A 16,682-nucleotide genomic window follows, 5' to 3' on the forward strand; every position below is an offset into this window, starting at 1 on the left:
AGCATTGTTGGCACCTTCAGGGCATTACATCAGAGGTATTTGATCATTTTCTTCAGGGTACAAGCTGTAAACAAGATTGGGGCAGCCACTATTGAAGCTCCCTTGCTTCATATCTCACTTGCCTTTGAACAAGACTTGCTGGAGCTTGTTTGAGGCCTTCCTTGGCTTTAATCGAACCCCTCCGAAGCTTGGCCACCATTTTTTGCAGCCCCAAGACCAGCATTTACAATTGGTGGAATCATGCAGCCCTCCCATATGTGTCTTCAGCATTGACAATCACAACAGCAGCTCTCCCCCTCCATTGGCACTTGGAAAGGCTCCATTTCGGGCATATGAACATGCTTTGATGCTTGGTTTTGATGGTTGATGTGTTGGCATAGCATTTGGACTAATTTAACACTGTTTTGGGACTATCATAATAGTCCACATGTAGTTTATGACAGTGTTACACTGACATTTGATGCTACATCTTGTTTGGCATTGTCATTTGATGCCCGGTTGGGGTCCCGTTTAATGCCCGGATGTTAGGAGAATGTATGCCTATTGTTTGGCAACCATTTGGAGCTGATTTTGGTGCTCAAATTCTCAGTTTTGAACAGTAAATCACTGCTGTACACAGTTGTGCTGAAGTCATTTTACTCATGTATGCTTATACCTATGCTTTTCGGGCTATGTTTCGGGCATATATGGTGATGTATTGACACTTGGGGCTCAACATAGAGCTTGGTTTTAATTAGGGATCATTGGTTGAGCTTGAGCTCGCTTTGCAAAGCATTTGGATGCTTCGTCTTGGATGTACTTGATGTCTTACATGCTTGATGTCTTGGACTTATGTCATTGGCACTGTGTCTTGCCTTGGCTTCAGCTCTTGAGCTTGTACATATGGCTTTTGTGCCAGTGGGAGCATTCTTGAATGCTTATCAGACATTGAGCAGGTGGTACTTTTATGCATTGAACCGTTACATGCTATTGAGCAAATACAGATACTTGAGACTTTGGGACTTCTTACCTTTTGGGATGATACATCATATGTCTTGGTTCACTGTATGCTTATGAGCTAAGTCTCAGTTTTGGATCCGTATCTTTATGAACTGACACCTACTTGTGTCAAGTTTTGGTAGTGGTAGAAACACTTTGCCTCGTTGCCTGGGGGATGTGCCTACTCACAGATGTTTGTATGACATACTTGGGTGTTGGATTCATGCTTATCGACTGTCATATGCTTATGCTATGCCCACATGATGCCGTCTTTGGTCTTGGTAGTATCTGATTGCCTTGAGATCTGATTTTGAAACTATTAACTCTCTTTTACTGAAATCTGAATTTATTACAGCAAGCATATATGTATAAACTGACATGGATTTTTCATACTGAAACACTCTAAAATGATGTACTTTCACTAGTACTTAGTGGGCAACAGCTTTGGTTTCACTTTCTTCACCATTTTTCCTCGATTTTGGTGATTTCTGCAGAAAATAACAGCAAGCAGTTTTGAACTATCTACAGTCTTCCAGCCTGCATTATGGCGAGTTCGTGATCATGCTATTTTCAACATCACTAAGCTTGATGGTACGATTTACTCTTATTGGAAGAGCCAGATTCGGCAGGTGTTGGTGCAGAAATCGCAGATCAAACCTTTGAGGTTAAGCGGGCATCCGCCTGCAACTATGCCAGATGAGGAATGGCTTGAGCTTGATGAGTTATGCAAGTCCACTATTGTATTGTCTCTCAAAGAATAGATTTGTAAACGCCCCGAACAACGTAGTATGCTTAACAATTATGATATTCGCTTGTTTTCGAGATTTAATATAAAAGAGAATGAACACTTAAAGTTGAAAATGAAAATTACTCACAAAATTACAGCCATGAAAATATAAAAGTAATGGAGACAAGATTGAGGGTTGAAGATGGGCAACCCCCCCCCCCCCCCCCGAAGGAATGTATTTTTGCTCAACCCAAGTCCCTTAGGGAAGAGCTCAGTTACAATCAACCTGAGAGTGAGAAGAAGTAATTCTCACTCTCACAAGATCATGCAAAGATGTACAAACACACATGCATTATCTATTATGCAATGACAAGAACTAATTTCATTACAGTATGAGAGAAGAAAAAGGGAAAATCAGCATTTCTCCATCGTTGATCAGCAGTACATGGATAGGGCTTGCTTCTTGTTACTAAAATGGAAGATAGAGCTCGAGAAGGAGGTGCTGTAATGAATTTACAGGCTTGCTGTCTTGTAAAACAACAGTGATAGAAGAGGGAATATGGAGGAATTTGATAATGGAGAAGCGGGGGATGATGATGGGGATGGATGGGGCCAATTTCCGGCTATCTGTGGGTGCTGTACATGAGTTTACAGCAAAGAAAAATGATGTTGAATGAATAAAAACGAGCTCTTATTTATAGGAGAGGGGAGAGCTAGTACAAAAGGGGAAAGTGGAGTAGCACAAGACAAGTGTCCAGCCACATGTCATGAGATGTGACAAGTGGTGGGACACTTGGAAACTTGTGTGACAAGTGTCTTGACACTTGTCTCTTCTCTATGGCCTTCCTTTTTGGGTTGAATACTGTCAAGAATAGAAACAACCAAATTTAGCAAGCACAGTCAGAGTACAGAACTTACTATTTTTAGAATGACATCCCTATTTTTTAGGACTAGCATTTTTAGGCTAATTCGAGGCTCCTAAAATTTAGGGACCTCCTAAAATTTAGGGACCCCCCCAATATGGGTATCATATGAAAGCTTTTTCCGTGTACATCGCAAAAATGGTATCCGAATCTTCATGTGACTTTCCTATGCAAAGAAATGTGCATTTCAAGCTTTCAGCCCACACATGCACATTATACAAGCATTTCATGATCATGCCATCTTGTTGATTGTAACTGTCTGTTCTGGTGGATCTAGCCCACACTTCAAGGCATCAATCCTTTCTGTGTGCGAGTCTAACCCTGATATGCGTGAGTTCTAGTCACAGGCGCCCAATCGGGCCATATAAGTGGAAGTGTGAACTATCTTTTCTCTAACCCACCGCGTGGGTCCACCATAACCTGTGACCACTCATCAGTGGCCAGCTCCAATGCACTTTTCTTTATATCTAATTAGTGCAAAGGAAATAAATTTAATAAATCATTATATAGACAAATTAATGAAAAAGGATACAAATTTTGTTTCTATAGAGTTGTGACAAGATTCACTATAATGTCTTTGGGGAAGAACAAAGTGAATGGCAGTTGTGGGAAAAGATCAAAAATCTCTATGACAAGAAAAGTCCAGCGAGTCAGATGTATTGGCTGAAGCAGCTTATGAATCTGCGCATGAAGGAGAATGTGACTATGTCTGCTCAGTTGAGTCAGTTCTATGCTATACTCAAGAACTTGACTTCGCAAGACATCACTTTTGCAGAGGATGTCACTCCTCTTTTCTTGCTTGGTACTCTTAATGAGTCATGGGATGTATTTCGCACTGCATTATGTGCCTCTACTGCTACCTTGAAATTATCTGATGTTGAGAGTGCTCTTCTGCAGGAAGAGGTTAACCGTAAGAATTTGGATGCCTCTCGTGTGTCTCATGCTATGACAGTTAGAGGCAGGAATGATGGATATGGAAAGCATGGCAGTGGTAGTGGCTGTGGACAGGATTCTTAGAAATCTCAGTCTAAGTCTCATGGGAAGTCACGTAGCAAATCCCATGGCAAGAATGCAAATGTTACTTGTCACCATTGTGGGAAAAATGGCCATATTAGGCCCCAATGCCATGAATTGCACAATGAAAGGCACAAAGATAAGGGGAAAGACAAAGTGCAGGATAAGTCTTCTGATCGCAGCATAGTACCTGCAAAGTCCAGTGTTAAAATTGAAGAGAGCAATGTTATGCATCTTGAGAATGTTGATGATGATGATTATATCCTAGTAGCTTCTTCTAGTGCTTCGCAGATGACAGAGATACATAGTGTTGGCTCTTGGACTTAAGTGTGTTCTTTCATGTGACACCTTGCCGAGAGTGGTTTCATTCATACTGTACTGTTTCGGGTTTTGTGCGCTTGGATGATGATAGCTCTCTTGATATTGTGGGCATTGGTGACGTTAGGCTGCAGTTTCCTTCTGGCAGCAGTTTTGTTATGCAGGATGTACGTCATGTACCTGCTTTGACACGCAGTCTCATGTGAGCAGGACAGCTTGATGACGCAGGATATCATATATGTTTTGGAGACTATACATGGAAGATCACTCATGGCAGACTTGTGATTGCGAGAGGTGCCAAGGCTGGCAGTCTCTACCCCTTGATTGTATCAGCTTCTTCCCTTGATCATGTTTTGTCTGTGGGTTCTATCCCACATGTATCTCTTTGGCATGCCCGTTTGGGGCATATGTCTTTGAAGGGAATGAAAATGCTTTCTGGTTTGCAGTACTTACCGCCCCTTGATTATGCATATTTTGATTCATGTGAGCATTGTCTTTATGGCAGGCAAACTAGGTCTACGCATAAGAAGTCTGGTAGGCCACGCATGAGTGAGCCCTTGGCATTGGTACGTTCGGATGTCTGTGGGCCCATGCCTTGTCAGTCTATGGGTGGTGCAAAGTATTTTGTTACATTCATAGATGATTTTTCACGGAAAGTTTGGGCTTATCCCATTAAGCTGAAATCCGACTGTGTTTCAGAGATGGCTTGCATTGGTTGAGAACCAGTCTGGGTATAGGCTGAAATGCCTAAGAATAGATAATGGGGGTGAGTATGTCTCATGTGCTTTTGAGTAATTATGTGATGAGAGGGGTATTGAGCGTCAGTTAACCGCCCCCTACACCCCTCACCCCCCCCCCCCCCCCAACAATGGTTTGGCTGAGCGGATGAATAGAACCATCCATGAGCGTGTACGCAGTATGCTTAGCCATGTAGGCCTACCATAGAGCTTTTGGACTGAGGTAGTTAGTACAGCTGTGCATGTCATAAATAGATCACCCTCTAGTGGTTTGGATTTCCAGGTTGCAGAGGAGGTATGAACTGGAAAACCTCCCTCTTATGTGCATCTCCGTGTCTTTGGATGTGAGGCATTTTGCCATGTGCCCAGGGACAAGAGAAGTAAGCTGGATCCCAAGAGTGTCAAATGCATTTTCCTTGGTTATGGGGATGCAGGCGAGATGGGTTACCATCTTTGGGATCCGCAGGTGCGAAAGTCATCCGCAATCATGATGTAGTCTTCCATGAATACAAAATGCATAGGCAGCCTGAGAGAGTTGTTGAGATCCGCAGGGTCATATTTCAGGAGGAGCCGAGAGCTCCCACACAGCCAGTTGGACAGCCTACAGCTACAGCAGATGCTCGTGGTCAGGGTGTTGGACAGGCAGCAAAGCCTGCCGTGAGACGGTCTACTAGAGACAGACGTCCACCTGATAGATTTCAGCCCTCGATGCATTATGTCTTGGCTACAAATGCAGGAGAGCCTTTCACATATAATGAGGCTATGCGCAGGGGTGACAATCACTCCTGGGAGAGGGCTATGCAGTCTGAGATAGACTCCCTGCATAAGAATGACACTTGGGATTTGATTTTCTTGCCTAAGGCAAAAAGGCTTTGCTATGCAAGTGGGTATACAAGCTAAAAAGTACCCCTGGATACCCCAAGCCAACATACAAGGCTAGATTGGTAGCAAAGGGTTTTAAGCAAGAGCATGGTGTGGACTTTGACAAGGTCTTTTCTCCTATGGTTAAGATGACCACCCTGCGCTTAGTCTTGGCTTTGGTTGCTCAGCTTGACTTGGATTTATACCAGATGGATGTCAAGAAACCTTGCTTGTTTGAGCTTTAGAGAATGCAAATGAACATAGACATAAAGTCACTTTTGAGCAAAGTGATAAGATCTATTCATGGATTCTAGACGTTCAAAAAGTTTGAAGTTTGGACCAACTACGAAAGCAACTTGATAATGATGATGGTATAGTTTACCAAGGAGTGTTGGTAGATACTCATGAACCAATGATTCAACTTCATGAGCTAGAATAGACCTTGTATTTTCATTAGTATCATGCACAGTAGCATGGTCAAAAAGAAGTTTTGGTCAAGTACTTAGAAAACATTAATGTACTCAAGAAGAGATTTTCCACTTTTGTTTTTTACGATTAAAAACCTTCCAAAAGGGGCCATTATTGTGAGGACAAGGGTCGTAGGCAGACAAAGTTCGTGTGATAGCTTGGCCATAGCACTAATAACAAGAAATGGGGTAGAATGGTAAGGTTCTAATGGGGATTAAAGGTTTAAGGGATAGCCTATATTAGGCCATAATGGTGTATGAACCAAAGGGTCAAATGATGGGTGATGAGTGTGGGTGGACTTTCTAAAGTTAGTCTAACTATAGAATCAATGCATCTCCCTAAAGATACCAATGTGGTGCTAAAATGAGCCATCATCTTGAGTGGCTAGGAGGCTAACCAAGCTTTTCCTAACATATATGATTGCTAAAGACAAGACATCCACATGTGCATGACAACTCATCTCCACGAGCACATTCATAGGTTTGATCAAATTTAATGAGGCTTTTGTCTGAGCTTGTAGGGATAATAAGGCTTGAATATTGAAGTATGCTATGAGACCCAAGAAATTTTATGGGGACTCGCTAGCATGAAGCCATAATGTCCTCCGAGGCCACGATTGGTTCGCGTCTTTTGTAGGACTCCTGTGAAGGAAAGAGTAGAATTAACATCATTGTCATACCCTAAGCAACATGAAGCTTCATTTGATCATGACTAGTACGGAAGGACCAACTCCCAAAAATCTCTAATGCCCAGGACTAAGAAATCACCTGTGTCTTCCAGCCCAAGGACTTCATGCCACCTTTTATACTTTTGCAAAGACATTGACTAATTATCTAGGCTATGCCTTTTTGGTCACTTGTAACTCTCTATGTCTAATCCTCTTTCTTAAACAAAAGTCAACAGTGTTTGAGAAATAGTTGTGAATGTTGTTCTTCAATGTGAATACCAGAGTTGACCAATGCCATGGCTAAGCTCATACTCCGAGCTCCTTTTACTGGCATACTATCTATAATTGCTAAAAGATACAACCGAGAGTTAGTTCACTCATTACTCTCATCCCTTTCCCTACAATATTATATTCAAATGTAGTTCATCATCAAAGAGTACTTAATGAGTAAGAATCGCAGCTTTGCAAGAGAGCACCAAGTTAGATATTGACTTTGTAGTTGTCTGGTTGATTGACTGTGATGATATGAAATGCCAATCCAGTGTGTTTTGTAGTGCTGTATAGCAGCAGGGTGAATGCCGCAAAGCTTTTAGAATGTTATATATTGCACCAGGGTGAGTGCTGCAAAGGCAATAATGCCATAACATTCTTCTTTACCGTCTAACACTTGTTTGCATCGAATGCTCTGCAAGTTTTCTGCAGTTTCGCAGACTTTGTCTGTATCCAGCATATGAGACCTTGTTGCAAAGCTGTGGCCATGTCTCAAGATCTTAAGCATGTGACAAACTATATCCCTTGTGAAGCCTTCCCTTCTTTAAGAATTTGCCACTCCCTTAGGGGTGTATGGCTGAGGAGCAATTCAGAGCACGCACTCATCACCATTAAAGGGTGCTTTATGAGTGAGCTAGGTTGCATTTCTTGCAAGGTACAAGTTTTTGAATGGTGTTTTGTGTGATACAAGTACTGATAAAAGTTCAACTGCAGTGAGTTTGTCTCAATCCTATGATAATGCTTCAAGCACCCTATCATGTCACAGGAGATGTTGCATTGTCCTTATTAGCATCCCTAATTCCTTCCTTACACATACTGGTAATGAATCTCATTAGCTGCCTTTTGTGAGCTACCAAAGAGTTAAAATAAATTGATCTCAACTAATAATCACCTTGTGTAGCCATCCAAAGAGTCAAAAGTATTCACTCGGTTGGTCTTAAAAAAATGCGGTCATCCTTTATTGATAACCCAAAGCCAATTTGATACAATCATAGGGTACTCAGGATTACAAAATCATCAATGTCGTGCAAGATACAAGATATGAGTATGTTCAAGTACCCAACAAAAGAGAACACCAATCGGAGTATGAACACTTTTAAGCTTATTACTTTGCAAGTTGTATTTTTGTGCTATCATGTGACATTTCTACTCTTCTGATACTATGACTCACTGAACCAGGTCAGTGTTTGCTTACAACCAGTAAACAGAAACCCTGCCAAATTCACTGAGCAGCTCAGTCTTTTGCTTACAACTGGTAGACATAACCCTGTAAAATCCACTGAACTTCATGAAAAGGCATCAATCATATTTTCCAGCCACTCCAGGTGATTTTACAGCAGTTTACCACTCAACTTAAGATGGCAGCAGTTCAGTTGGAATAGGACAAATACATTAGCCTAACAGCTTGTGAGGTGAGGCGCCTCTATATTAGATCCTGTGGTTCAGTGCACTTCAAAGAACCCCAATCACTCTCTTCCATGAAGAAGCCTGATTTTGAGCAAGATAAGCTCAAAACCAATCTACCACTCAAAATCTATAGATAGTACTGGTGTTACCGTCACTATGTCCTTCCTGTAGCATCTGTGTTTTCTCTTAGGCTTCTTCTCTCTCTCCATGCTTCACCCCACATCTTTGCCTCTGCAACAGCTTGTTCCCTCTCTTTTCCTCCTAGTGGAGCCCTCCAAGCAGTTTGCCTTGAAGCTTTCATGGAACTTTCATCGTCTGCACAATCATCTGCGTTCCGGGTATCCACAAATTCCATCTTCCTGAACATGCTATCATCCCCCTTTGAGGCTGTGGCCGATTGTTGAAATAGACTGGGTTTCCCTTCCTTATCCTCAGGTTTAGCATTCTTTGCAGGGGATTGTCCAGACTGTGCAGCCAGAAAATTCAGTGCAGTGACAACATCTGCTATTGAGGGCCGTGCAGCTGCCTGCTCATGAAGACACATTGCTGCCACAGCCAGGGCTTGAAACAATCCCCTCACAGGGAAACGGCCATGAAGTCTTGGATCTGCCATTTGTGAAAACTTTCTTCTATCCTTGAACAAAGGTCGTGCCTGTCAACAAACAGAGGGCAGCTATCATTCCATGTCTATCAACCAGTAAAAAGAACAACAGACACCCCATAAAACATTTGAAACTTTTCACTCCCAAACAACAAACGTTGATGCAAATTCTTAAGACCAAAACACAAAATGGCACCCCCATGTTCACAAGCAAGCAACAATTCCTGCTTAGCTTGAGATAAGAGTGTTACAATCCTTACAAACTAAGCTTAAAATGGGACTTTAAAATGTCTAAATGTACACCATGGAGCTTGACTAATCATCCACTGGCGATCTCTCAAGAAAATTCCAAGCATAACCTTTGTTTTATCATCAATTGGGCAGTAAATGTGTTCCTGAGGCAGACTGGCTCCTCTATCCTGGACAAATGTTGTCACTAAACACTTTTTCTGCTATACCATAAGTGTGCTCCCATTGGCAACTAACACAGACTAGTGTCTCTACCATAGGCAGATATTCTCTTTCTCATCCAATTGCAGCAAAGAGATGATTGGATCAAAGACAATTACCTTGTCTACAGCCCCCTTGAAACAATACCAATTTTACCCTCTTATATGTGAAATGGATCTTCTGAATCCCAATACTCCAATTCTTTTCAGCCAAAATACCTAGGATGGAGGTGCCAATTATTGTACACCTGATGAAGAGTACGTTTTTTCCTGTTTTAGTGGTTTGGGGGGGTGTTTGTTTTGGGGGGTTGGGATTTTGCACTTGGAAATTTCACCTAAATTTGATGTTATGACATCAAGAGGAAATTAATGTCTCTGATATTTACCCAGTGTTCCCATTTTGGCACGTGTTACACAAGGCCCCTCTATCCCATCTGATTTTATACTGGATATGCAAACTCCACAAAACCATCACTGCAAAATCCCAGTTCACACTCACTTTACAGGTGCAGCACAGTAGCCTGGATGCTGTGATTAGATAGAGAAGGGCTGAAATACAGTAGAGGAAGTCAAAGAAAAGCAACTCTATGGGGAAGTTCTGTAGATCCAATACACGAATTTCTGGCAAGCACATACCGTTTCCAAGTTCTCTTGTATTTAAGGGCAGCAATGTACACTGGATGGACAAAGCACGAGTCTTACACAGCAAATTCACTGGTCAAGTTTGACATTTTAGGCAGGAAACCCTTGATGTTGACTGGCCTGACCAATACTCTTTTGGATCATACTCACTGTTTAACTGTCCCTGCACAATAGTTCTCTGGCTATATGGCCAATGCTGCACAGTCTTTTCAAACTTTAGGCTTCAACATGGCCACATACACGTGCAACTGCCTGGTGTTAGCTCTTTGGTCTGTAGGTACCATAAACTTTTCAGACTTGTAATGAAACTACTTGTATCCTCCAGATGCTTAAAATCACATAGACAGAATACATGTTTCCTTTTGCCATAGTCAGTAGCAGCACACAGTCAACTCAGACATCATGAAGTGAATACGTGTATCTAAATTTCGTTTCTGTTCACTAGCAGGACTTCAATACAGCTTCAAAATTGCAAATCCACATGAAATCTAGAGGCTACTCCATCAAGAACAAAGACTACTCCACATGAAATTTAAAGGGTACTCCCCATCAAGAACAAAGACCAGGTATGCCTCTTTACATAGACACAAGATGCAACCAAGAGTATAGAGTATACACCACTGAGTGTGACAATACGCCCTGTAATGCAAGCTCACAAAGAATACTTACCCAAGCCACTAAGTTCTGTTCCCCTCCAGATTTTGTCTGATCAATAGCCTTTCTGCCTGTTATCAACTCCAGTAAAACTACGCCAAAACTGTACACATCTGACTTTACAGTCAGTTGACCAGTCATGGCATACTCAGGTGCACAATAGCCATATGTTCCCATGACCCGTGTGGAGACATGAGTCTTATCACCTATTGGACCAAGTTTAGCCAAGCCAAAGTCAGACAGTTTTGGGTAAAAACCCTCACCAAGAAGTATATTCGAAGACTTCAGATCACGATAAATTACTGGAGGGTTGGCAGTGTCATGTAAATATTCCAGACCCTTGGCAGCACCAGCAGCTATCTTCATGCGCGTGGCCCAGTCCAAAGGCTCTTTGTCAGGTGGAAGATCTACAAAAAGGAGAGTTCGTCATTAGTCCAAGGCTTCATCAAAGTTCTTCCTTGAAGTAATCATCAATGCTGAAACTCTTCTAAGATGTTTGGCCAGCCGTTATAGCCTCACATGGAAAGAGAATTAAGAGGTTGATAGTAACCACCATTTTCAAGACTCTACCAGTCCATAAGGTATTGCAAGTTATTCTCACCATGCAAATGATCCTCCAGTGACCCCAGTGGCATGTATTCATATACAAGAAGCCGTTGATCGCCATCAGCACAATATCCTAAAAGATTCACAAGGTTATCATGATGCAAAAGGCTGAGCATCAAGACCTCAACCAAAAATTCCCGATTTCCTTGCAACCCATTTCTGTCCAGCTGCTTGATCGCAACAGCCTGCAAGAGATGCCAAATCATGTCGGTACATATTCGGAATATATCAACGGAGAGAGTGAGCACATGAAGGTAATGTGTTTTGACCTGACCATTCTCCAGTCTGCCTTTGTAAACAGGTCCAAAGCCACCCTCACCAATCAAACAATCTGGCCTGAAATTTTTAGCAGCAGCTGCAAGCTCCCTGAATGTAAAAGTCTGTGCATGAATGTTGTGTACGGTGGGACTTTCTGGAGGATGGCCATCAGCTGGAACTTCAGTGGGTGCATCTTTTGAAGGTTCTTGTGGATTGTGCAAGGTCTTGGTGCTATCTGTATTCAGATGAAAGAGCACGAATTAAGGTTAAGGTTTGTATGATGAAATTCTTGAGAAGGTAACGACCTCTCTGAACTAGCCCTATTAAGTTAGAGGACAAAATGTGAGACTTGAATCGCTAGAGATGATTAATTTCCACAACCAGAAAGCCCACAGATCAAGCAGATGACAACACAAGAAGTTTTTGTCAGATTCCCGCTATAATTCCCACATTGTAAATTACAAAAAAACCATGAACGTCTGCAAGGGAGGGATCACATACCTAGCTACGTGTCGTTGGCAGCCACTGGCCCCCAACTGCACCTAGCTAGGCATGTGGTAGTAGGTACCTCCCAGGCAGAAGTTCATGATGTCGAAGACTACTGGGGACAAACAATGAAAAAAAAAACATTTTTCCCTCATGGGAAATTGTCAACAAACCAGGGCCGGCAGGCTCCAGTCCCCCAACTACACCTACCTAGGTATGTGGTACCTCTTACGCAGAAGCTCATGATTTTGAGCACTACAGGGGTAAAAAATAAGGGAAAACGCCCCTTTTACCATACGGGAAAATGTCAAAAACTCCTTGTGCAATCACCCGCTATTACCACTATTGAAGCACCCTCTAACAGGTTTGATCAAATATGTTACTGGCATATCATACTCATACGAGGTTACAGAGTAAATTCTGTAAGTCCTGGTCAAGAACAGACTGAATACACAGAATTAGACGCATCAACAAACGGCTCTTTTTAATCTGACTAACTGAGTTATGCGCAGTCCAAAAATGCACGCAATCTTGTCAATTTGGACAGCATACGTCCTGAGGTTGATTCGGAATTTCACATCGAGATCAGGATTGAGATGAGAAGGAGAAGGCCTCCATGCGCAATTGTTTCTTTAATCTGTTTAGTGTTTGGAAGTAAGACTCCACTCACGTCCGAGATGTTTAAGCAGTTTCAAATTGATCCGATAAAGAGAGCGCGTTAATGTTATCATCACCCTATTTCCTGATCCAATCAGAACAGCTTAGAATGCACATTATCGATTCTCACCGTGATGAACCTTCCCACATTTTATAGTGGCGATGTTCTTGATGGCGGTATTGCCAGCAGATGCAGCCTCCCTCTCCTCTGCGGCATCCTTGGTTCGAGGAGATCCGTAGCAGCTCAGCCATCCCATATCCAATCGGAGTACCGGTGCCTGGTTGCGATGTATGGAGGATTGATCAATTGATTTTGCAGTGAGCAAATGTCCCCCAGTAATGGTGCTGCCCAGCTTTACGGGCCAAAGTATGAGGGAGAGGAGAGAAATGCAGGAGGAAGAAGAGGTCGAAGCAATCCCAAGCAAACAGGGGAAGGGGCTTGTGATCTAATAAGCCGCGTTTTGGAGAAGAAAAGGCGGAATGGATGAACTGCAAATGAGCTGTTACACTGGCAAGTAAGGCGGAGATCGGGCGAAGGGCAAGAGACAACTTCTGACAAACAGAGAGAGAGAGAGAGAGATTCAGGAAAACGTCGTCTTCACTCTTTCGCGTGTGAATTCTTTTGAGATTTATGGTGATGTGCGCTCTGGTATATTATTTCTGAGGGGGGGAGAGAAAGAGAGAGAGCCGAGCCCAGCCGAGCCTGACATCACCACTGATTGGAGGAGCTATTACGGGCAAGTATTGCGGGGGGCAAAACGTATTATAATGGGAAGAAAAGGATGTGAATTCGCGGTTCACCGCAAGAAACAAAAGAGAGAGAGAGAGAGAGAGAGAGAGAGAGACGATGAATCACATCAAACTCTGAGAGAGAGAGAGACAGAGAGGGAGTAGAGAGAGAGAGAGAGAGAAAATCGGGCGGACTCGAGAGAGTGCGTGACAGAAGGATGAAGAACAGGGATGGCGCCTATTTCTTTCTCTTCTGTTTTTCACCTACTATGCCTTCGCTACTACGTAGCAAATTTTCCGTAGATAAATCAAATAAAAGACAGACGAAGAGAACGGATCCAATTTTCCAAATTCGAGTATATTTTTTAAAATTTAAATGTTGCTGCGATTGCCTCTATTCTGTGTTTTGTTTTTTGAGCTCATTATTTACTCTCATTATTATTGTATATTTTCTTTTTTCCTTAAATGAGAATGCGATAACTATATTCAAAAAGGTAAATGTATTTACACCAGCTCGCGGCACGGCGCATTCCATGTCCTTCACAAACGGAAGAACATTATTTGTACATATATTATCATTGTTGTTGTTATTGTTGGGTATTTTCATTGCTGTTATGTTGCAGCCACGTGTGTGTGTTCCCGCCGCCTGCGCGCTTTGAAACGAGAAAGAAAGAAGGGAAGAGACGTGGAAGATCCTCCCGAGTCCCCTCTCTCTCTCTCTCTCTCTCTCTCTCTCTCTCTCTCATCGGATGCTCCCGCGTCCCATCATCACATTCATATGAGAATGTTCAATGGAGAGCTCCCATGAAAAGATTGGTAGCCCTCCCCACCCCCCCATGGGGCTCCTCCCACTTACGTGAATCATGCCTCCTCCTCTCCAGCCATTCAAGCCCAACCATTGATTGTAATGATCCCATTCGTCACTCCTCTACAAAGGACCAAGTTTGAAACTCCATCTCGAACTGCAAGAGGGGTTTCTCATGAAAAGGGATATCAAACGAGTACGAAGGTTTCAAATACACAACATGGAGTCTCCAATCTTACCGATAACTAGGATGATCAATGCAATCGGAGATGTGCCTCGCACATGAGGTACCATGTCTAGCCAAAAAGTTTAACTATAATAGGTCACTTCTAATTAAACATATCTTTTTGGGTGCATATGCTAGTAAGGTATAGCAAGTAAACTCGTTGGTTATTACAAATAGTAGCTCTGTCAACTCGTTGGATATTACAAATAGTAGCTCTATCATTTTAATAGCCAATGATGGCAATATGATGAATAGGGTGGCAACACATAGCATAGTCAGCGCAGTCTCATTCACCATTGACCAAGAACACAGAATTCCCCATGGTTTTAGGGGAGAGCATGGAAGAACTATAACGGAATTGCCACATCATGCCGCTACGCAGACATAGTGTGAAAAACTCTAGAGTGCATCGTCATTCGACTTTCTTATTGATCTAGAGAGTCAATGTCATATTAGTCATTAGTGTCAATATCCGTAGTGTGGATGGTTCAAAATTACTAGATTTTTGAACAAGTATAGCCTATTTTTTATATTTTAGATATTATTTATTATAAATATCCAAAAGTTGTAGACAACTTTTAGAATAGGATAACATGTAAAAAAAAACAAGTGGCTTTCAGCCATTTTTGGGGGATTTTATACAAACAGAAGGATTAGCAAAATCGCGCAACGTGAGATCGTAATTTACAGGCAATAAATAGCACTCTAAACTAGGAGAAGAAGGAGTGACTTGGGAGAATTCTAACCGGGTATCCTAGTATTTTACCCCCCTTTCGGAGCCAACGAAAGCATCAGATTTGCGGTCTGAGCAATAGAGAGGAAGCTATTATTTTATGCACGTTTTTTGTCTACAAGAGATTTATCTTCCCAGTATGCAGAAATAAATTAACAGGCTTCACCTCTATAAGTATTCTTCTACATCTTCTATTTCTTTAAACCCCTTCTCTTCCATCTACTCATTTCGCTAAATCTCCCTTCATTCTATTGTCTCTTATCCCCATGGTAAACTTTCGACCCCAAACGCTCCGACTGTATGAATCTGACGTAAAAGTCGGCAACAGCCATGTAAAGATGGGGGATTCTACAAGTTCAGTGTGGTGGTGATGCTTTACAACAGATGATTGCTTTGTTGGAACAACAACAACAACAGCAATTGTTGTTACGACAGCAAATGCAAACTCGGCAAGAAGCATAAAGAATTGATTCCTTAGTTGTGAAACAGTGGGAGAGGAATTGTAGCAATTTAAGGGTCAAAATGTTTCGGCCTTCATTCGGTTATATGAAGAAAAGATGTTGTTTCATGGGGTGCCACAGTATGCATGGAGTTGGTATTTCTCTCGTTTGGCTATGCATGCATTGCATGATCGGATTGATGAGTTACATAGAAGAGATGCTAATTGGATAGCTTTTAAAAAAGCTTTGAGAGAAGAGTTTTTATTGGAAGATGTAGGATTTGTAACTAAAAAGACATTTACAGATTGGATTGAAAAGCCCAATAAAGGGTTGGCTGCTACAGCTTTGCTCCGTGAATTTGAAAGTCAGTTATGCGCATTCGGATGTCGATGAGCAGCGATCATTTGAGAGTCAAAAATTTGATTTGTTTCTGAAGGCTGTAGATCTTGTCTTATAGGAGAAGCTGACTAATCATTTAGAATATGCCTCTTATGAAACGGGGCTGAAATCAGATTGGGCTAATGTAACTATGGCAGTGTATATCTTGGTAAAGATAGAGCATATGAAATTAAGATGGGGTACATGCACCACACCTGCCAATGCTTAGAAGAGGGGTGAAATTGCAACCAAGGCACCTGTAGCTATGGCAAAACAACTGTCTATACATATTGCTCCGGCTCTTAAAGGTGATGCTGTGAAGAATTAATCAAAGGCATGTGTGATTTGAGGTCGAATTTGACAGAAATCTACATAAAGGTCAAAAAGTTGGATGTTAAGGTAGAAGAGAAGGCTCGAGCAACAACCCAAAGACCATACAAAGAAGGATACAAGAGGAGATGCATTTGATGTGATAGTTTACAGCATAAAAAGCGAGATTGTATAGCCTACCTGTTAGAAGATAGCCATAGGAACCCATTGTAAGCAAGGGTGTATGGGGGCAGATGGGTGTGAATAGCCTTAGGGGTAGGGAAAACCCTAACCCTACCTTGGCAGAGGCTATATAAACAGCCTATGTGTCACTATCAT

At 42.1% G+C, this 16,682-nt stretch overlaps 1 protein-coding gene across 1 annotated transcript; it reads right to left on the reverse strand.

The window, feature by feature from the left end:
* Nucleotides 1–7,900: 7,900 nt before the first annotated feature.
* Nucleotides 7,901–13,701, reverse strand: LOC148024313 (putative serine/threonine-protein kinase PBL7). Its single transcript, XM_087693936.1, has 5 exons — nucleotides 12,854–13,701; nucleotides 11,592–11,815; nucleotides 11,318–11,507; nucleotides 10,732–11,123; nucleotides 7,901–9,022 (listed from the first exon to the last, which is right to left on the reverse strand). Exons 1-5 carry the CDS (start codon nucleotides 12,978–12,980, stop codon nucleotides 8,525–8,527), a joined length of 1,431 nt encoding a protein of 476 aa, XP_087550062.1. The 5' UTR covers nucleotides 12,981–13,701; the 3' UTR covers nucleotides 7,901–8,524.
* Between the last annotated feature and the right edge of the window lie 2,981 nt (nucleotides 13,702–16,682).

Source organism: Lygodium microphyllum, chromosome 15 (assembly GCF_053477565.2).
Source record: "Lygodium microphyllum isolate KBCC chromosome 15, Lygodium_microphyllum_v1.1.10, whole genome shotgun sequence".
In the NCBI taxonomy this organism is placed as follows: domain Eukaryota; kingdom Viridiplantae; phylum Streptophyta; class Polypodiopsida; order Schizaeales; family Lygodiaceae; genus Lygodium; species Lygodium microphyllum.